The sequence below is a fragment of the Scomber scombrus genome, chromosome 6 (assembly GCF_963691925.1).
Source record: "Scomber scombrus chromosome 6, fScoSco1.1, whole genome shotgun sequence".
NCBI lineage: Eukaryota > Metazoa > Chordata > Actinopteri > Scombriformes > Scombridae > Scomber > Scomber scombrus.
Genome location: NC_084975.1, coordinates 9,271,281 through 9,293,979, shown reverse-complemented (window position 1 = coordinate 9,293,979; position 22,699 = coordinate 9,271,281). Strand labels below are relative to the sequence as shown.

General features: G+C 40.0%; 2 protein-coding genes across 2 annotated transcripts; both read left to right on the top strand.

Annotated features, from left to right (window-relative positions):
* Positions 1-93: 93 nt before the first annotated feature.
* On the top strand, positions 94-10,471 carry chmp1a (charged multivesicular body protein 1A). Its single transcript, XM_062421317.1, has 7 exons — positions 94-208; positions 1,746-1,765; positions 1,861-1,938; positions 4,884-5,030; positions 5,215-5,343; positions 5,536-5,729; positions 8,552-10,471. Exons 1-7 carry the CDS (start codon positions 202-204, stop codon positions 8,571-8,573), a joined length of 597 nt encoding a protein of 198 aa, XP_062277301.1. The 5' UTR covers positions 94-201; the 3' UTR covers positions 8,574-10,471.
* Positions 10,472-15,005: 4,534 nt separating this feature from the next.
* Positions 15,006-17,370, top strand: slc10a3 (solute carrier family 10 member 3). Its single transcript, XM_062421417.1, has one exon. The coding sequence runs from the start codon at positions 15,362-15,364 to the stop codon at positions 16,784-16,786; it is 1,425 nt and encodes a 474-aa protein (XP_062277401.1). The 5' UTR covers positions 15,006-15,361; the 3' UTR covers positions 16,787-17,370.
* The last annotated feature ends 5,329 nt before the right edge of the window (positions 17,371-22,699 follow it).

The following is a 22,699-nucleotide window of genomic DNA, read 5'->3' as shown; positions in this document are numbered from 1 at the left end:
AGTAGGTGGCGATGTTGCGGCGGCAGTGGGAGGCATCAAATTAATAAAGAGGCGAAGAAGAAGAATCGTGTCACGTGACTACTTGAAGACCAGGAAATGCGGTGTCAGATTCACGGTTAGATCAAAACAAATAAAGACTAGCTTGTTAGGGACCTCAGAGTTATCATTTCTGTCATCACTCGGAATCATATACGTCTTAAAATGGATGGTAAGTCGTGATTTAACAACTAGGCAGTCCATGTTTGTAGCTGTCCCGCCGAACTAACGTCAGACAGCGAAACATTAGCTGGTTAGCTTGTTACTGCCTTTAGCTGTCAGACCTGTTTTTATTTTCAGCTCATTCCTTTATCGTGTTTAACAGCTAGCTGTAGTTGCCATTAAACTTGTCCTTTATTTTAATATGACATCTCGTCTTAACGCTGCCTGACACGGAGTCTTTCCTCAGCTAATGACTGTTACATTAGCAATGTCTCACCACATTCATAACTTCATTATTGTCGGCCCGACACAAGTAGACATTGTTAACCCAGACCCCTCCCTAAGTCTGCCTGAAGCATTTTAACTGTAACTTAATCTAGCTGTTAGCACCAGGGTGAGATATGTACTGTCCCCCACTATTTATTTGCTGTCTGTTTGTATTGTTTTGTGTTTAACACTGCATTTTCGCTTTTGCTGCAACGATTAATCGATTAGGTGCCAGACACTAAATTAATAAATAAATTATTTTGATAATCGATTCATCATTTTGAGTCAGACAAAAGTCTCTAAATTCTCTGATTCCAGCTTCTTATTTGTGACTATGTTTTCTTTAATAATCAATGACAGTAAACTGAATATGTTTTGGTTAGACGAAACAAAACAGGACATGAAGGTGTTACTTTTTGCATTTTTCACCATTTTCTGAACCAAAAAACTAATCCCTTAACCGAGAAAATAATTCAGAGAATAATTGATCATGAAAATAATCATTAGTGCAGTTTTGTGTAACAAAGTGCACATGATAAATAATTTGGTCAGAATCTCCCACAAATCATCAGTGTAGTCCCCTGTTGTTTCTCTCTTGTTTCTTGATTCCTTAGTGTGGACATCACTTAAACTAAATAATGATTTTTTTTTTCTCTTTCTTCAAACTTTCTATTTGAACATTTAAAGGCCTAGAGAGGTGAAAGTAGAGATAATTTCACAAGATCAAAGGGGGAATATGAGAGAAAAGTAACAAGAAATTTTGACGGAAATGTAATATTTTGTCCTAGACAGGTGTGTCTGAAGATCTATAGAATCCTTTTACTTGTTTTTATCCACAAAAAACTACTATTTGAAATCCTTAAAATGACATCAACTCCTCTTCCTATATTAAAAACTATGAATACACAGATATTTACCCTTTCAAAAGTTTAACCTCTGGATGCCAGAGGTCTCTTACTTCACTTACTTCGCACCAAGTGAAGTAATAATGAGCAGAACATTTTGTTGAGTGGAGGGTAACTAAATTAATACTTATTAATTAGGGTTTGTTCTTTAGGCAAGGTTTTTTTTTTTTTGCTGTTAAAACTCATGATGTCAGGAAAGTTCCAAATCAATTTGCCTGAAATTTCAACAATCAAAAAGCCAATGTTGTAGTATATAACGTTTCCTGACACTGTATGTTTAACTTAGAGCTGGTACATTGGTATGTTACAGTCAGTTGTTCAGTTATATAACATAAACTCCATATTCCTAATTCTGTCTTTCCTATCTCTCCGCAGAAACGCTTTTTCAGCTAAAGGTACGTGATGAAAATGTTGAATTGGTTTCATTTTGATATGAAAAAAAAGGGGATGATTTATTCATTTCTTGAACGTCATTCTCTTTGGTTCACAGTTCACCTCCAAGCAGCTGGAGAGATTGGCCAAAAAGGCAGAGAAGGAGTCTGAAAAGGAGCAGGCCAAGGTCAAGAAGGTGAGGTATATAAATGGGGAGTAACTTGGATGAAAAAGTAAATGTGTGGATAAGAGGGTGTTTAAAAAAAAAGAAAAAAAAGAAGTAGTTTAACCAGCAGTACTCTTTCTGGCACTCCATGTTCAGCACAGATGAAACAATGTCAAGCATCCAAACGGTTCTTATCTATACTGTGAACATCTATCTGTTATCTTTTTCTTTCTTTGTTTTTATCAGGTGAACCAGAATAATGTGTGACGTAATCTTTGCAGTAGGCCTGTAGGAGAAAAATATTTGGGTGTGGCTGATTCTAATTTTTCTTTAGGCAAGGCAAGGCAGTTTTATTTATATAGCGCATTTCATACACAATGACAACTAAATGTGCTTTACATAAAACAAACATTTAACAGTAAGAATTGGAAACAAAAAACATAAAAACATGCAATTTGAGAAATAAAAATAAAACCCAATAATAGTAAAAACGTGGAAACATTAAAACATACAATTAAAGGTTGCAGCATAAAATCATTAAAAGGACATACAGTGCAAATGAAAGATTAAAATTGCTATTAAAAGTGCTTTAAAAGAGCTCAATCATAAGCACAGGAGAAGAGAAGTGTTTTTAACTTATATTTTAAAATATTCACAGTTGGGGCTGATTTCAGTACTGCTCGTAGTTTGTTCCAGTTGTGTGCAGCATAACAGCTAAAAGCTGTTTTACCATGTCTAGTCTGAACTTTGGGCTCCACTATCTGACCTGAGTCAGTAGATCTCAGAGCCTTACTGGGTTTATATTCTACTAACATGTCATTCATGTATTCTGGACCTAAACCATTTAGTGATTTGTAGACCAGTAGCAGAACTTTAAAATCTATTCTATAGCTGACTGGGAGCCAGTGTAAAGACTTTAGAACTGGAGTAATGTGCTCTGATCTCTTTGTTTTGGTTAAAACTCGAGCTGCAGCGTTCTGAATGAGCTGCAGCTGTTTAATGCTTTTTTGTGGGAGTCCAGTCAGAAGACTGTTGCAGTAGTCGAGTCTACTGGAGATGAAAGCATGAATCAACTTCTCCTGGTCTGTTTGAGACATAAAACCCTTCACTCTGGATATGTTCTTAATCTGATAGAAGGTTGTTTTGGTGATTGATTTGATATGACCGCTGAAGGTCGGATCTGAGTCTATCAGCTCGCCAAGGTTTCGGACTTGGTCCCTAGTTTTTAGAGAGAGTGACTCGAGATGTTTACTGACAGCAATCCTCTTCTCTTTATTGCCAAAAACAATGACCTCAGTTTTGTCCTGATTTAATTGAAGGTAATTTTGGTTCATCCAATTTGTTACTTGCTCTAAACAATAACAGTTAGTCTTAACTGTGACCATAAATAACTGTTATTTGCTTGAATGTGGTTAACAGTGATTTGTAGAAATCACATGATATTATTGAGCAGTAGATTCTCTCTCCCCATTCTACTTGCAGTTTCACACATTGGTCAGCAGGGGGTGTTATAGCTATAGCCTTGGTAGTTTAGTGAAATTGATGTCACTTTTTCCATAATGACAAAATGTTTATAGAGGAAATATGTTTTTGTCATATGGATATTAGGTAGCTCTATTTTTTATTTTAATCACATGTTTGAAGGTCACAGAAGAGATTTGCAGATGACCTGCTGATTTCTCCCATGGAACAATGGGGTTATAACACGGCCCATCCCTCATTATCTCAGTAGCCAGAGATATTTCCCTGTTGAGTCACGATAGTCTTCACTTCCCATATCCTGTTCAACAGCTCGCATGGATTTGAAATGAGAAGATATGAAAGTGCTGCTGCTGTTTGTTTTCATTGCTGTTGAAAAGATTCAGATTATTACAGAGCTGCATTTTTTTTTTAGATCCACACACAATGAAATTACTACCAAAAAAAAGACAGAAAAAAACCCAATGAGATTAACTTTGCTTGTGTATTTAAATAAACAAAAATAAAGCCATATATGTAACTGTAATGAAATTAGTAACACATACAGGACCTTACCACCATGTGTTAAAAGCTGGTTAGCAAGAGATGTTTACATATATGAACAGTTGAATTTGTTAGTTTAAAGTAATGGATAAACAGTTGGAGATAGTCAAAAAGTAATAAATGAAAGGCTGAAATAGATAGCTAATGGTATAAATGATTATATATAAATGGCTAAAATAGACAGCTTAAAAGAAAGGAATACTGGTACATGGTGAAAAGAGATAGCTAAAAGTAATGGACCAATGGTTTATCATATTATTTAGTTATAACTAATAGGTAAATGCTTGAAATAAAAAGCTAAAAGGTTTAAACGTCCAGCTTCTGACATTCTAACAGGTAGCTGAAATTGACATGTCAGTAGTGTCAAACATATTACACAATTTAATCCATATAACATTCACTTTAAAATGAAGTCAGAGAAACACATTGACAGGTGGTGTCACTGAAGGGTTACTTGAGTTCATCTAAGAGGGGCTGTGGGGGTACGCCATACAAAAAGGTTAGAAAGCACTGAACAACATGGAGAACGTGAAATAAACTTAAATTATTGATTTTAATGATTGAATTTGGTCAGTTGATATCAGTAGTTCGTGATTTTTCAAGAATAGATACTAAACCTTTACTAGAGAAAGCTTCATAATGCAGAGTTGATTGCCTTTTTATTTCTTAATAATAACATCACTTTGGGAACAGTGTCTGTCATTACTTTTGACAGTTTAGAGAGTAAAGAAATTAAAACTATATATTGTTAATAATTAATTAACAATATATTAATAATCATTAATTTCAGCTCTATCCGTTTAGGCTTGTGTACAGCGTTCACACCAAAGTTTAGGATTGTGATTTTTACATGTCACACATGGAAGGTCATATTCACAGTTGAAATTGTAAAGTAAAGTTGAATTGGAGGTGTGTTTTTTTAGCATTAACTGTGTTTTTTGTCTCTTCGCTAGGCTCTGCAACAGAAAAACGTGGAATGTGCCAGAGTTTACGCTGAGAACTCCATCCGGAAAAAAAATGAGGGTCTGAATTGGCTGCGCATGGCATCTCGAGTTGACGCGGTGGCCTCTAAAGTCCAGACTGCTGTCACAATGAAGGCGGTAAGTGAATGTGTCGAATCAGCCTTCTAGTACATGCTGCCTCTTATTATACATGTACATCTCTTTAGCCAAAGGTTTATTGAGTCTGCTGGATTATAAAGCAACTCTTTTCCCTAACCCTTTCCTGTATCACATAATTTATTCTAATTTGTGTTTTATATATTATTATATCTTTTTTTCCCAGGTGACCAAAAACATGGGCCAGGTGACAAAGGCCCTGGACAAAGCCCTGGGCTCCATGGACCTCCAAAAGGTCTCTGCTGTCATGGATAAGTTTGAAACCCAAGTCCAGAACCTCGATGTGCACACTTCAGTAAGTGGCTGCAGACTATGTACATTCATACTTGTTTATGTGTTTTCATAAAGTGTTTTGGCCAAGTGTTAGGCGTGCTCATGTTCTGTTATAGATCTAATAAGGACTCGACATGTCTCATCCGAGTTAAAGCCTTTTAGCTTTTTTTCCTGTTGGTTCCAATCTCAATTGTCTCTCTCTCACCAACACCAGGTGATGGAGGACTCCATGAGCTCTGCAATGACACTGACCACACCTCAGGAGCAGGTGGATGGCCTGATCCACCAAATAGCAGAGGAGAGTGGTCTGGAGGTTATGGACCAGCTCAACCAGTTGCCTGCAGGAGCCACTTCGGTGGGCGCAGAGAGCTCACGCAGTCACGATAAGGAGGACCAGCTTTCTAGACGGTAAGGACTAGTGTTGGTACTAGTTAATGTGTGAGAAATACACAAACCGGGGTTACAAGTTAGACGCAACAGCTGTGTATCTGTCTTGTGTTTCCCTTTGCAAGACATCAAATCTCCTTGCTCTTCACCTGGTAAAACTGTAGTCATTCCCTGGCAGGATAACAAGTAGCACATGAACAGGCAGTGCTGCAATTAGAATAGAGCATGAGGTCAGTAAATTAGATAGCACTGCAAGCTGCTGCCCCCACAAACACACACACACAACACTACTGTCATGGTTGGAAAATCAACAAGACAGATACACTACCTTCAGCTCAAATAGAGAAACTCAAAGACAAAAAAGGTTTTTCATTGTAAAGTGATGTGAGTTACATGAGTGGAAGGACCTGCAGTTTGGAAAGCAGACTGGTTTGTCATGTTTTGATGGTGAACAATACTTTTCACTAGCTTTAAGTTTTAAGTAAAGCTGCCATCTTTATCTGAACAATAATGTTGAAAAACAAATTGCACAGATTTTACAGTTAAATTAATCAAACAATTAGTTAAACATATCCATTACTTTAATTCTTAGTTAGTGACCAAGAATTGAATATAATAATTGATAATAATCTTTATTTATATAGCATTTTTCAAAACAAATGTTACAAGGCCCTTCACAGGGCAATAAAACTTGCCCTGAATAACTACTCAAAACAGAACAGCGTTAAGGTAGATCAACAACCAATACAATTATAGCATATTAAAGAGAGAATTACAGAGATCAAATAAATGAAATAAAATCAGTAAAAAAGAAAACAATTGGCAAAATCCTTAAAATACTGGTGGAAGGGGAAAAAAATACAAAAAAGAAAACATAAATATGTGTAAAAGTATACACACTTTTGGGACATTTTCCTTAAAAAATTAATAAACTAATCATTCGATTATCAAAATAGATCGACTAACTGATTAATCGACTAATTGTGGCAGCTCTAACAACTTGAAGATGTTTTCCACCGAGGGCTTTGGGAAGAATTGACAGGCACTTTTCATCATTTTCTTACATTTTACATACCAAGCCTTTAGTCAACAACAGGTAATGGAAAAAAAATCACCTATTTTTACTATATCGCAAACCTCAGGAAGACCCCCCCTGTACTGTAGTCTGTTGTGTTGCCATGGTGGTCTTTCTTTCCTAATCAGTAGCTATTTCTGGAAAACATAATTAGGACACTACGCAGAGACCAGCTTCCACACGCCAATCTGTCAGTTCCTCATTTAGCAGGTGTTAAAATATGCAGCTGTTGTTGTTGTTATCTCGTTATCGACTGGCAGGAAATCATGTAATGAAGATGTAAGGGGTTCGTGCTCTATTCATGTCGAGGCAGGCTGACGGACATTATAACAGCCACTCCAACGACTATAGTTTAACACTTGACCCAAGGTGACTCCAGCGTCTCTAAGGATTGAGAGCCAGAAGCACGAACGAAATAGTATTAAGAGTGAAGAAGCCCATTGGTTGAGAAGGAAAGCATCCTCCAGTATCTGCAACCCAGAAGTCCAGTTGCCCTCGATTCAGCCCTCCTTGAATAACCATGACCACTGAGAATCTTCACAGACCTCAAGCACGCTGACAACTTAAAAGTCCAACGCAGAGAATCTAATTAAATAATCAGAAGTAGATAATCTGTCAGCAGCTTAAGAGTAGCTGTAAATGTTTTTGATGTCCTCCACTGATTTCACCTCCCACCTTGCTGCAGTGATGTAACAGCATACGTCAGCAAGCGTTGGTACACTTTGATGTCACTGTCGAGTGTGGTTGGCCTGTTACAAGACTCTTGTTTACACATTCAAATACGTTGAAAGTATAAGACTGTGCAGAAATTGGAACATGCAATTTGGGAAACCAGTGGTTTCCCCCACGTCAACACAATCGACTAATCAGAGCTTTGTATGTGTGATTAAGAATGGGAACGTCATCTTCCATATGTATGGAAAATAACAGCACAAGTTGTTGTATGCCAACTTTAAGAAATTGTCCTACTGCTAGGTTACTAGAGCATTAGTAGGATTAGAAAACAAAACGAAAACCCAACCACACCTACTATTAGTGACTCAGGATCTGGTCAGAGGTGCAGCACACCCAAAACTTTGAGCTAGAGAGAGCAGGACGACATGACTTTTTAGCCTGGTCTTAAGTAACTCTGATTATCACAATTTTGAAATGATTCTTAATGGTAGTTCAGAAAAAAATAACAAGAAATTTGTAATTCATCGCTGTCAACCCCAGTGTCTTTGTCTGTACTACCACTAGGAGTCGCAAGAGTTATACATTTGGACCTGTTTTGTGACCTCTTCCCCTCACTTTAGCAAGCAGCTTTTTTATTATGATGTCAGCTGCCTAGACAATTTGACATCAAAAGTGAGATTTGTTTAATATTAATTCATCAACTATTTAATTTGGTCATTTATTATATACGTCTAACTCAACATTTCAAAAAGCAGCCAGAGGGCGAACAAAATAACAATCCTTACAATAACAACAAACCCTACAGAGCATCATTGTATCTATACATATGAATCAGTGCAAATCATTCATTCAGACGGGAGGGAGGGGGGAGGGGGGACGGGGGGGTTCTTTATACAGTATGTGCACCAGAAGTAGAATTTCGTTGGATTTTGTTGAGAACAAGAGAGCCACAGGGTTTTTGTTGTGTTGCTTCACAGTGCTGACTGCTGGGAAATGTACTTGAGTGCAATACACCTTTTTTTCAAGGCTTTTATCTCTTTTTCACAAAAGCTCCACACAATTAAACCTCCAACATTTTTCTACACCACTGCAGGTTGGCTGCTCTGCGGAACTGAGAGCTCGTCCGGAGAGAGGTGACGGAGCTTACGGCTGCGTGGAAGCAGACGAACTTAACGACGGCAACAGGAGCTGCCTGTGTTTCTATTGAACTGTTCGTACCGGGAGGACTTAATGAGACTATTGATTACCATCCCCCTGTTCTATAAATATACACACACACAAACACACACACACACAAACACAGGATAGAAATATCACTCGAGAAGGCCACTGGTCTCCCTCTGGTTCACCTTCCCCACTTCGATCCATCTCTACTATCTTCCCCTCTAAGTCCCTGTTGTATCTCATTTTACCATTTTCTTTTCTTTCTTTTTTTTCCTCCCGTTTTTTTTCTTCCCATTTCTCCACCACCACCTCATCTTCCATGTGTGACTACACTGTCTAGATCTCTGATCACATGCTCCTCAGATGTAGTCTTTGTATAAAAAGAAACACATTTTACAAACTGTATAATGAAGAAAATGAAAAGGTAGAGTTTTAATAGGCAGTTATAGTGATTATAAGGGAGTTGGGCGTGCCTGGCTCTTACTATGAGCAGGGCGGGGTAAAGATGTTTTTTTTTCTTGTCTTGTTATCCTTTCGAAATAGATTATTCTGATTGGAGGAAGGAGCCAGATAGATTTGACAGGAGAGAAATGTTAGTTTTACACTCCAGCAGGGAGTGAACAATGGTCAATTTCTTTAAGTTTAAAATAGACAGTGACACTAACAGACATAATCTCCTTCACTCATCAGATTCATCCAGGTGACAAATACTTCATGTCATCAATACAATGCTGTACACAACAAAGGACAATCCTCAGACCTTTTTGTTTCTCTGTGTCAAAATGATTTATTTGTGTTTTCTTTACTGTTATTCTGATGTGTTTATTGATTATTACTCATGCCTGTATTCAGACTTCTTGCTTTTGAACGCCTTATTTGGGATGCAGGTGCTTGCATAGGTGCCCCACCCCCCACCCCCCCACCCCACGCCAGTGCCTGAAGTAGTGTAGAGAGTAAACAGCCGCAAAGCGAAGCTGAACTCCATAGACGACGGTCAGAACAAGGAATTTTCCATTCCTCCCCCACCCCTGCCAGAACAGACTCAGATGTTTTTGTCACTGTCTTGCCAACTGCACTTCAACTCTGACTTTGAGTTGCCAGCTCTGGTTGTAAGAGCGGTCATAGATGGGCGCTTGTTATCTCTTTTATCTGTAGTGTGAAGTTACCTGATCTCTCGTCTGGATTTGGAGGTTTAATTTTAAGGTGTTGGAGCTCTCCCCTGCAACATTTTGAAGCCTCACTCAGATATTTTTGTGGAAGCTTCTCTGGTCTTAAAATGACATGATCATATCCACCTGTCTCAGTCACATTCTGAATAATTTCAGTCGTAAAAGAGCATGGATGGACATGCTAGAATTCCTTTCACAAATTTACAAGAATCAGTCGTTCCTGTTGATTTACCTCCATAACCACAGTTGTGCGATTTGGTAAATGCAGGACTTGAACTGAATGTGATTTTAAAAAATGAGAATTAAACATCCAGTGGAATTTAAATAATGTTTTTGAGTAAGATTGGTTCCTTTCCCCATTTTTTATTCCCGACAGCTCTGTATGAGCCCTGCATTCAGTTGCCTATCGAGTGCTTTGACTGGTTTTGATGTTTCCTTCTTTAAAAGTTGGGTGGAGAGAGCAGGCAGACGGAGAAGCCAGACCTCAGCCTATGACAGAGCAGCTTCACCTTTGTTGATATGTTAACTTTTTTTTTGTCCATTTTAACTAGGGAGGGTTTATTTATACTCAAGCTTCCGCAGACTTTGCAGCACTTTTGTTTTTGTATATTTATCTTGTGGAATAAAACCTTGCCCTCTGACGCTGTCTTTTGTGTGATGAGTGCTGGCAGACACTTTAATGTATGTGTTCGTGTTCATTCATTCGTGTATGTACGAGGTTTCAATTTTCGCATGAAGACAAAGACGCAGCAGTGAGGGCACAAGCTTTTCTTAAAATGAAATCTACTTGTTTTTATAGATTTCTCATGGTATCATTTACTTTTATGTAATCCCTACTTGCACATACAGACTGGTGACAAATTAAAGGGAAAAAACTGGCACATGTCTGAATGCTTGACCCTTACAATGAGAGGATCCAGTGGCTGTGATATGCTTTGGGGGGCATTTTGCTGGTAAGGTCTGGGTCCACTTGTCCTTTTTAGAGGGAAAAGTCACTGCAAATCATTAAAAAGCAGTTTTGAGTGATAAACCCAACCCCCCTCCCCCCAATAGATTGATTAGATTGAAAATCATATGCTATGGCCGTCATAGTTGCCACATCTCGACCCAGCTGAACACCTATGGGAGATTTTGGAGTGATGTGTTAGACAGCGCTCTCCACCACCATCATCAAAACATCAAATCAGGGAATATCTTTTGGAAAAATGGTTTCATCCTTCCAGTAGAGTTCATAGACTCAAAGGTGCATTGAAGCTCTTCTGATGGCATGTGGTGGTCCAACATCTTACTAAGACACTTTATGTTGGTCTAAACTAAAAATGAACTAGCTAAAAACAATATTAATGCAGAAACAACAGCTACCTTAACAAGTTTACAGTTCAAAGTGTCAAATAGTCTTAGGCTAGGTACTTCCACTGAGTTAAATATAGAAGAAGTCCATCTAAACCAGTATTCGGAGCCTTTTGAGAAAGCTCTATAGATATACAGTTCTTTTAGCAGTAGTCAGGTTACAAAACCAAACTGGAATAGAGAAACCAAACACAACGGAGCAAATTCTTTGTCTGGAGAAGGTAGGATTCATGTTGCACTTCACTGACTGATGTCATCTTACAGGATTTCAAGCTGTTGAGGTCACTATTACAGTCCCCTCTGAATGTCATTGGGCCCTCCAAATGATACTTTGTGTTGTCCTAAATATATTTCAAAGACATCTTGAGGCCAGGGCCGTAGCTACCACTGTGGACACAAAGGTCAGGTGGTAGGTATTGTTTCTGTTGATGAGGGCACTTAACCAGCTGTCTACCTTCTGTAATTACACACTGGGGTTTTAAAGGCTGATTAGACTAGCTCTCTTCAAAGCTGCTCTAAAAAAAAAGTTCATATCAACAATTGTTCACATTGTAATGCAATGTGACAGCATTTTTAATTGACTGAATAAAATGCCAAAACATTTAAATTTGTGAAAAACCAGATTTTTATGGCAAGTCAATTATTTCTTACGGTGAGTTAATGCAAAGCTAAATGTCCCCCTTATGTTATTTTGTGAATTTTACAGCTTGAGTGAAGTGTCGTCCCTGTGGAAAAAGCCCAGTGGTCATTTGCGGTATTGCAGCAAAAAATCCCCCTGAAGCCCAAAAAGCATTTTCCCTTATAGGCCACCATTTTAAAAGATTGTGTAAAACTCTAGACAGGACAGCTTGAACTGCAAACAAGGTCAATCATGACTATTTCTATTATGAATTTTTGATTCATGGATCCATATTTGTAAAAGTTTCCTTGAGCTGAGAAAAGCAATTTAATAATCTGTGACATCACAATATAAACTCTATGGGCTAAGCGACAACTCGCAGGCGGGGAAAACACTAGTACGCATATTCATTTTTGGTCCGATATCCAGCTCTTATAATACATCCATGGCCCATACCAGCCACTGTACTGTGTTTGCAGACATTAGCTGTAGCTAGCTAGCAACGTTAACATCTGACTGATCTCAGAAGTCACTAAGATCTCCAGTTCTTTATCCGCTTTCTCTCAATATTCCTTTTATCTCTTATTTATGTTCACCAGGTGGACTCATGAAGCCTGAGGGTGGACACTCTGCCACGATTTGTGCTGCAGAAAGTGAGTTTATGCATATTCACATCCACTTTAATCTTTGCATTGGCCTCTGGTGGACTTTGATCTCCTGGCGTCAGCATTTCTAGAATCCTGGCTACAGCCCTGCTGTGACACTCTGTTGCCAGGCCGTCCAGCCAAAGATAAACTTTGTGTGGACTGGAGTTAAACTGCCATTTGGGGACAATGCTCTTGGGGTTACTCATTATGGCTGCCTGTGATCTTATTTGCAATACAACACAAGGCAGATCATAACCGCTGCTCCAAGTTGGTTCATGAATATTCACACAGACGCTCAAAACCAAAAACAGCTTGCTGTGCTCTCTGGGTAAACAGTTTGCATCACACACAGAAACAGTCCTGTAATTTCTCACTGAGGCTATAACTAATGTGTGGGTGGAGATGGGTGAAGATGGAATTCTTCTTCACTCTTTCTCTGCATCCCTTTGTCTCTCCTGCTGCCTCTCTTCTTTTCTGTTTGCGAAATAAGTCATGAGGTAAATTATCATACCATGGGTAAATAATTAGAAAGCCCGGGGACTGGAGTAGCACAAATGCCAGGCAGGAAATGTTCGTGCCTGGCAGCCCCATACAACTGGCTGTCACTCCACGAAATGTCAAAGAAGAGGCCAGAGCGATCACCCCAGCAGGTTGTCTTGGCGTGCGCTGAGTGTTTCCACTGAGGACTCCCCCGCCTTTTCTTTTTCTGGAAGCCTAGACTTAGCTGTGTTGACAGAAGGAGGACGCACAACTCATGAAAACACAATAGACGATGAACAAGCCGTCCCACGACATACTTTTACACCGTGAACAGTTAGTATCCAGGATAAACCAGGGTGGCGTTCTCACTGGAAAATAGCATACCAGTGACCTTGCTGACCCTATGCTGGGGAGGTTATGAATTGAAAATGGCTTTTGAATATGTGAGTGACTCCCAGCAAGAGCTAGTGACTATATAAAGGGATGCTCACGGGGTTATGCTGACAGAATGGAGTTCCCCTTTAATGCTACGTTCCTGAGATGGGCGGCAGTGTCGGGTTTCCCGGTCGTGTCCGCTGTTTGTGTATGACAAATAAGCAATAGCCTACTTGGCAGCCAGAATGTAACTAGAGATTGGAGCTGAGGGAATGTGACTGTGTTGATTTTCCTACATGAGCATAATGAATCAGTGTCACGAGATACTACAGGGATTAAAGGTCAGGGGACAGTAACACAGAGTCAGGATTAAGTGGGCAACAGAGAAAGGTAATGCATGTTCCAGGTTGGTACAAACCATGGAGAAAGACAGAGAAAGAGAAATGAGGCAGCCGAACTGTGGGCACCAAACATTCCTCTGGTCGGCCTGAATTTAACGAGCTCTGCTTTATTAGCAACTCTATTATTTCTACCCCCCACCCACCTCCCCGTCCCCCTCACAGTCCCCCACACAGTGTTTCCTCACCGCCCTCCCCCCTTTCCCCCTCCTAGTGTTCCCTCTTACATGTGACCGCCCCTGTTTATTGGCTGAGGGACAAGGGAAAACTGACGCTTTGGGCCGCTCCGATTGGATTAGTGACGGATTATGTCAAGTTAGTCAGAGTCACCCAGAGAAAGAAAGGAAGTGACGGCATTTAGCTTCAAAATTAAAGGCATATGACAGATAAACAATAACGATGTACTGAGACTGGTTGTCAACATTTGAACTATTTGCTGACATTTTATAGAACAAATTATGAATTGATTAAGTGATAACATCTGTGGACCAATAAATAACTGAAAATAATCTTTAAATGAGTTTTAGCCCTAATAAAGTGAATTGTCCAACAGTAATTAAAATCAGAAATCTTCATTTTAGTATTGGCTTTGACATTACAGGCATGTAATACGTAAACAATAATGATGTACTGAGTTTGAATGCATGTGATAAGTCTAATATTAAACACTATGAATAATCATGCTGTCAAATACAGACCAATATATAAAACCATAATTTGTGAAATAATTCAATTAATTTTTAAAACAGCACAGTGTAGACATAGGAAATCTTATTTAACCCTGTACGTCACAGTGACAGAGTTTATTTTACCTTTAACACTTTCTGCAACAAAACTGAGTTTGGAATCAAATGGAAAAAATAAACTGTAAACTTGTGAAAAGAAGCTGAATGATGATTTTTTTTTAAAGGTATGTAATATTAATACGTTTTATAATGTATTTGATTATCTCATGATTATGCCTTTCACGTGTTTTTATGCATTCGATTTTTTATTTTCATAATGCCTTATTTATTAATTTTAAACACTGTGGGTTTCCATACATGACATTTTGGAGAGAAAAAAATAAGCAGATGAGAGAATAATATTTATTAAAGATTTCAGTGTGGGAAACTGGTTGACTAACTAACTAACTAACTAACTAACTAACTAACTAACTACATAAATAAATAAATAGTTATCTCGGAGTGCATTTCAGACTGTCAATAACGTGTCTAGTTTCCAGTCTAGATTTATTGTGGCATTTCCATACCGGAAGTGTGATGTGTCTTGCGGCCAGCTTTACCGAAGCTGCTCCTCGCAAACAGCAGCTACGATGCTTTTAGTCTTCATCAACCGGGGAGACAATAACAACGGAAGACAAGGCGAGGCTTTGCTTTGCAGAGACGGACATCTTAGCATCGAGTAGAAAGAGAGGGGAGACACCGGAGACCTGTGTGAGTGTTTGTTGTGAGCCGGGGGCTGCTGGGCTCGGACAGGACGGGGCGGGGTGATGTTTAGGTTCCGGTATAAAGCTAGCGAAAAAATGGGAACCAGACGAGATGTGGAGCCGGCTGTCGACGCTGTCGTTTCATACCGGAGACTACAATGAGAAGTTTACCGTTGTGGTGTAACAGGGCGGCGGTGTAAACGTGTGGGGAGGCCGCTGGCGGGGAGAAGCGTGTCTCTGTGGCGCCCCTCCGCCCCCTGTCCGTCAATACGATGAGGACGCTATTTACATTCTGCTGTCTCCTCCTCATCACCGGCGGAGCACACCGGGCGTGGGCCACCGGAAACCTGACTATCGACAGCAGCAGCTACACCAACCAGACGGCCGCCAGCAGCAGCAGCAGCAGCAGGTACATCAGAATCGGGGACGGGTCGTCGCAGGAATTTGAGTTTCCCGAAAACACCAACGGCGTGATTGTAATCTCTAGCCGCTACCGGAGCGCCGCTACTAGCAGGAAGGGCCGCCAGAGCTGGAAACAGACGGTGACAGTCCGCTCCCTGGACCCGGAGGTTCTCTCCATACTTAATGTAACGGACAGTGGACACGCAGGACCGGCCAAGAGCTACATAATCAGCATTCGCTCCGGGTTCCCAGGTAGGGCTCAGCTGCAGATCCAGTTGCTGGACCTGGACCAGGATTCTGTCCCGGTCCTAATCGAGGAGAGGACGGATTACTCCATCAGAGTGGCGCAAGGCAATGATGACCCGGCCACCCGACTCACCCAGTCGGGTGGCCTGTCCCATTTCTCTGAGAACCCGGTATTGTTTGCCTTGCTGCCCCTCATCTTCGTCAACAAGTGTGCCTTCGGGTGCAAGGTGGAGGTGGAGGTTCTGCGGGGCCTGCTGAAGAGCCCTGTGCCGCTGCTTCTTGGGGTTCTGGGTCAGTTCCTGGTGATGCCCTTTTATGCCTACTGTGTGTCCCGGCTGGCCGCACTGCCCAAAGCGCTCTCCCTGGGCCTGGTGATCACCTGCTCAGCCCCGGGCGGCGGGGGCGGCTACCTGTACAGTCTGCTGCTTGGAGGAGATGTGACCCTGGCTATCTCCATGACGCTGGTGTCCACAGTGGTGGCGGCAGCAGCCATGCCTCTGTCATCAGCTCTGTATGGGAGACTACTGGGCGTGCACGCTGCCCTGCATGTGCCATTCGTGAAGATCCTCGGTACCCTCCTGTTCATTGCCATCCCCATCTCGCTGGGAATGCTGGTCAAGCTGCGGCTTCCAGCCCTCACACGCGTCCTGCTAGCGCTCATACGACCCTTCAGCTTCGTGCTCATTGTGGGTGGCATCTTCATGGCCTACCAAATGGGCGCGTCCATCCTGGCCAATGTAAAGCCCCAGATTGTGGCAGTTGGGATGACGGTGCCTTTGTTGGGGCTGGTGGTCGGGGCTGTCCTAGGCAAACTGGTTGGACTGGCCCCACCACAGAGGAAGACGGTCAGCATCGAAGTGGGCGTCCAGAACAGCCTGCTGGCTCTAGCAGTCATGCAGCTGTCCTTCCGCCGGATGGAGGCCGACTTCGCGTCCCAGGCACCCTTCATCGTGGCCCTCAGCAGCACGTCAGAGATGCTGCTCATCGTCCTGGGATACTTTGCCCAGAAGAGGTTGTGTGGGTCCGCCGTCCCCAGGAGTGACGCCTGATTGTAGCCACAGTTTTTGTTGTGAACTTTTTGAACGAATGAACGCTTTGAAACCTGTGGAAAAGCTGGCGTCCACAGTCTTGGCTACAAGATGCCAAACAATCACCAATCCAGTCGTCACTGTTGTACACAGGACAGTGAACAGACTTTTTGTGGTTCTTTTTTGTTGTCGTTGTTTTCATATTTTTCATGAAAACCAAAGGCCTTTTACCCCCTCTGAGACCCCTTTTTTGTGTTTATTTTACAGTATGTACTTTTTAAAATCAGATTATACTGTGAGGTACTCGATGTAAATATTCCTAAGAAGAGAAATACCTATAAAAGAAAAGATATTTTTCTACCAGATTACTTTTTGTAATCAAAAAAAGCAAAGATTGATTTGTATCATGTTTACAAAAGGTCCATGTGTCTTAGCCCAGGGGGGTGGGGTTTTTGCGGGGGGTTGAAGTGGAATCGTTTGTGATTCAAAAGGGAAACATGATGATGTTTTGAAAGTATTTGCTACTGATTGTGTTTCCTGGATCTGCGAATCCATGTACTTGAATATTTAGAGAGGACAAATGAAGAAAAAGTGAATAAAATTTAAAAAAAAAAACATTGTCAAAGCATAATTGAGTTTGTGAAGATGACTAACCGGTCCGTGCCACCAGGCTGTTTCTTAAAGCGGAACTGTGGCTGCAGTTTCCCCGAATACAAACACGTGGTTGTTTGCACTTTAGTCACTGTTGGGTTTCGTTTTAACACGCAGAGGTTAGAACTAACAGCTGTGACATAGATCATGTGATATTTTGTGGAGTAAAGTTACTGAAATTTCACTATTTCATGTAATAGGTCTAGATCTTTTGACTGAGATCCTGTCAGGGAGGAAAAAGGGCTTCTGAAACTGTTCACACATACAGGAGAAACAAAACCCTCCAATGCAATACAATCACATTCATGCATTATTAAGTGGAACTAAATGCTACATGTGCTGTTTCCCATGTGTAGTTGTACAGATTGATTGGATAAACTGGAGCGTGTCCATCATACAAGGCCTCAGTGACTACACCACTTACAGAGGATCAGTTCACCGTACAAAAAAAGAAACAAGCAGAGCTCAGATGATTAACTGATTGACAGCGAATCAATGAGCAGATGTTTTGATATTGAATTAATTAATTCAGTGAACATTGTCTGGTTCCAGTGTTTTAAATGTGAATTATAAAAAGGCATTTTAAGTAATTTTTTGACATTTTATAGGCGAGATGGTGAATCCATTCAGTGAGAAGATGCAGATTTAAAAATAATCAAAAATAATTGTATCTTTATGCACTGAATTGTTTTACAGTAAATTAAACCATGAAGAGTATATAAAAGAGCTTCAATTAGGGCTGGGCAATATCATGATATATCGCTATTGTGATATAAGACTAGACATCTTTATTTTTTGTTTTTCAGAATTAAACTCACAAAACTGTTGTATGAATGTTGAAGTACTCTATTAGAGAGAGAGAGGTTGGTGTGGGAAATAAAAAAACAAACTGCAGAGGGGAAATGATTCTGAAGCTATGTGTGTTCAGGCAGATATCTGTAGTTACTTACTGAACTTACTGTACGGAGGACAAAGTCTGGCTTTTATCAGCTTGAGCAGTACAATGAACTCACCTATGTTGTCTTTAATTAGTGAGTTGAACTTTTGATGTTGGTGGTGGTTAAAGGTTTAGAATAGTGCCTCAAGGTGGGTCAAGGTTCAGAGTAGTGCTTTGTGTTCAGAAACAACAATCCCTTTTCTGTCAGGGAAACAGTCAGTGAAGGAAGAGGAAGGCATTTTTATATAAAGGCTGCATTTCCTGTTTACATGCGTCTCAAACAGCAGCCTTTCATGTACTTTTATTAGCTCATTTTCGGATGGGAGGGGGTTGTAGTGGAAAACAAGAATGTTCAGGCCTGCTGTTTTGGCCGAGCAGATTTGACTGAACTCTCAGGAATGTACACAGCTGTAAAGCCTCCAGGCTGATCTGAGGTTTGTTTCTACAGCCACAGTGCCAGTGTGTTTCTCCTGCAGCCACCTTACAGGGCAGGGGGAAGTCCAGCTCTCCGCACTTCTCATAGTGAAACAGATATTGTAAGAAGAGTAACGTGTCATTGTGTCCTGACTCATTTCCTCCTCTTCATGTTTAAACATGTCATCTTTCTCTGAGGCCATTACTGATTCTTGTTACTACAAGCAGTGGAAAAAGAAGGACTCAGATCCTTGACTTAAATACTAGTGTAGCTAAGCTGTAAGAAAGTAAAAATAATTAACAAGTATTATCACCAAACTTTGATACTTAGAGTATCAAAAATGTTCATTAAAAAAGAATGACCCCTTTCATAGTATTACCATGTATGTTTTCTGGTCAAGGCAGAGCTATTTTTTTTTTACTTCATATGACTGCAAAAAAATCCCAATTGACTTTATAATCTTTTTTTTTTTATCGAATCCTTTAAATATTCTTTTCATGGAAAAATAAGCGATGAAATCAGTCAGTCTAGTTAGATTGTTTCCAATAGAAATCAATTGGTTTCAAGAATTTTCTAGAAATAAGTTTGAGCATCTTGAAATTAGAGAATATGATACAAATGTGATAATTTACTGAAAGCAGGTCGTTCATGAAGCAAGTGGACATCAGTTGGGGATTCTTTTTTTGGAGTCCATAATCATCTGCCAATAAACCAATAACTCCAGCTGTTGGATAAATGTGATGGGAGTCGAAAGTACATTTCCCTTTGAAATGTACAGGAGAGGAAGTATAAAGTAGCTGAAAATGGAAATACCACAGTACCATGTAACTTTAAAATAGCCTATAAACCTGTGGTTGGCAAATACAAATAGAATAGAAGTACCAATGAATATCACTATGTTACATCTAATTCTTCCCTCACACCAGGAGACCCATAAAAACCACGGTTGTATCACGCTATCTGAACAGTGCACGGTGCTAAAATTAACCTTCCAGGGATTAAATTTTCATGTGTGAATTGTAAAACTGTTTTAAATCCACAACGTTGACAGCCTGTAAGTCAAACATAAATGAAGCAGCCTGCATTTTATCATGTGTATATAGCCAATATATAACCATTAAAGAATGTTTGTACTCTCCAAGTGCAACACAGAACATATTTTCATATTTATATATTGGAATATGAGTCATTTCTAGCTAAGTGAGTATTTAAATAAGTTGTACTCCTCACTTAATAGTTACCAATAAAATAAACACAACATATAGAACAGTGAATAGCCCTCCCCCATACACAATGAAAAAACCTGGGAAACCTGACCCATTGTTAAACCTTATTGCTGATCCTGCTTTATATACAGTATTAGAGTGAGTTATTGTCCAGTAGTTACTTTCAGGTGTCGCTGGGAATTCTGGCTTTCAGCTGGTGTAACCTGCTGTTTTCATGCTGGATATTATGTGACATAATTTGCATCATGTGTTCCCTTTGCATGCACGCACACACACAAGAAATCCTGCTGAAGGCCGTAAGTCGTTAATCAAAACTTTGCTTACCTACTCAGCCCTCGAGTGACACCAGCCCACTTATGATTCAGAAAAGAGCTGCCACTGTAACTGAATGTGTTTGTGTGTGTGTGTGTGTGCGCTCAGGTGTCAATGTGTGTTGTGTCTCCACTGGGGCTGACAGGCGATGACACTCTGCCTTTGCTGGTAGGTTTGCACTCAGCCCTGTACATCAGCACTCCTGTTTATATTTCTATCCTGCACATTAGTGGCACAATAGGAAGAGAGAGGGGGCTCTTAAAAATTCATGAGGACACATCGCATTAAGTTTTCATGGGTTCCTTTCACCGGCTCCCGTGAGACGGTTTTGCTGCTGCCTGCCGCATTACAGCCGGGAAGACCGGGAAATACATGGGTGTCTGAGGGGAGAGGCACTGGATGCACACTATACTGTGTTATATCCAATTATTAAATGTAAATACTACATATAAAAGCTAAATAGGGGGACTTGAAGTAAATTGGTATTTGACCTCTGACCATCTTGCCAAAACCTCTGGATTAAAATCAATTTATTCGCAGCAATAACTTCTTAGCATGAACAATATGCTGTTTTTTAAAAATTGTTAAAATGATCTACAACCTTGACCAACTACTTAACATGGTAGTATAACAGTGAACAGGCCACCGTGTCTGTATAATAAATACTTTTACAACAACAAGTTTGCACTCCTACTTCAGCTACATTTTCATTGTAATGTAGTATATTTGTAGTACTCTTAGTTTTGCTCATGCGAAAGATCTAAACACAATTGAGAATTAGTATCTAATTTACAACAGTGACACGTATTGTCAAGTGGGGAAATAAACCACAATCTAAACTTCCTGTCAGGTCTCTCTGGTTCCTGTGTGCACTCAACCATTAAAAACATAGAGAAAGTGTTTTGAAGAACTTCTCGTCATGCTACATTGTTATGTGTTGAATGACAGGCTGAAGTAAGTGACTGTTCGTCAAGTGAAAAACATCACACAGTAGAAAACCTACCAAACTTGTCAACGTCAATAGGCACTTACTATCCTGAAAGAGACAGCTGCAGGGAATGTATTTAACCTATGAGCTGAGCAAACCTGTTCTTTTACAGCGACACCCTGTTAACATTTACACTGAAGAATAAGTCAAAAAACAGCACAGCACAAGCAGGACAGGACAATGATAATGAATGATATTCTATGTAGAGATGAGGAGAGATGCTGCTGTGATAAAACAAGATCCAGTAAACTGATGCTGCTTTTCTCTTCAGTGGGGTCTGTAAGGAGAAGACGTACACAACAAAAGTTCAACTTGGGCTTCAAAACTAGCTCTGTCTTAACAATTGCTTCTGTTTACTTAGAGAGAGCTCACAGAATGTCGCACATAAAGTTCCCACGGAACTCCCTGTCCCTGACCCAGAGTCTCATGGGAGTCATTTTACAAAACTTACAAATCATACTGGTTTGTAAAAATAAAACAAATATTTAGGTTACTATTCACTAAGACAGTAGACAATTTTTGATTTATTTGAATAAATCTCCTAAATCTTTAGTAATCTCGTAAAAAAAAAAGTAGAAACTGTGAATAGTACAGTAAGTGTATAAAACACATAGTTGTGTAATTATTGCTGTAGTAGTAGAATGATGGCTGTGATGGTGTGCTATACCTCTTATTGAGTGGCTTTTACCTACCTCCAGTCAATGACAAAAGAAGAAGGATGAGAGATGACATGCCCTTTGTATCAGTCATTGATCTGTTTGTCCCTTGCTCTGTTTGAAGAGATTGATCGGTCGTTTAATTCCCGGACTAGTTTCGTGAGGCTCATTTTGTTCCACTGTTACATGAATACATAGGATGTTTCTTTCATGTGATACAGCTCTGCAGAGGAAGTAACTGACTCTTGTATACCAGCCTTCCATCACACCCCAGTTTTTTAACATTAAGAGCCAAAGCAATGGAAAAGAAGAATAAAAGAAAATGCTACTACTACTGCTACTACTAATGCTAATACTACTATTGCTATTACTACTGCCACTACTACTACAAACACAATTACTACTACTACTACTTATAATCATAATAATAGTTACAAACACAAACCAATACAAGTATTCCTACTTATAACCATATATATGTGCATATATACCCTTAATGTCACATATTTATCTGTTTACATTTGCTTATACCATCTGCTCATATATATATATATGAATGAATCAATTAAAGGAAAAGGGAAATAGATAAATAATATTAAGGCTAAATAAAAGTAAGTAGAAGAAAGTGACTTCAGATATCTGGTGATTTCTGGAAACTCCGGGTTACTTCTGTTTGTCCCGCAGCGGGATGCTCGGCTCTGATTGGCTGTAACACAGACCAATGAGAGACGAGAGCGCGAAGGGGCAAA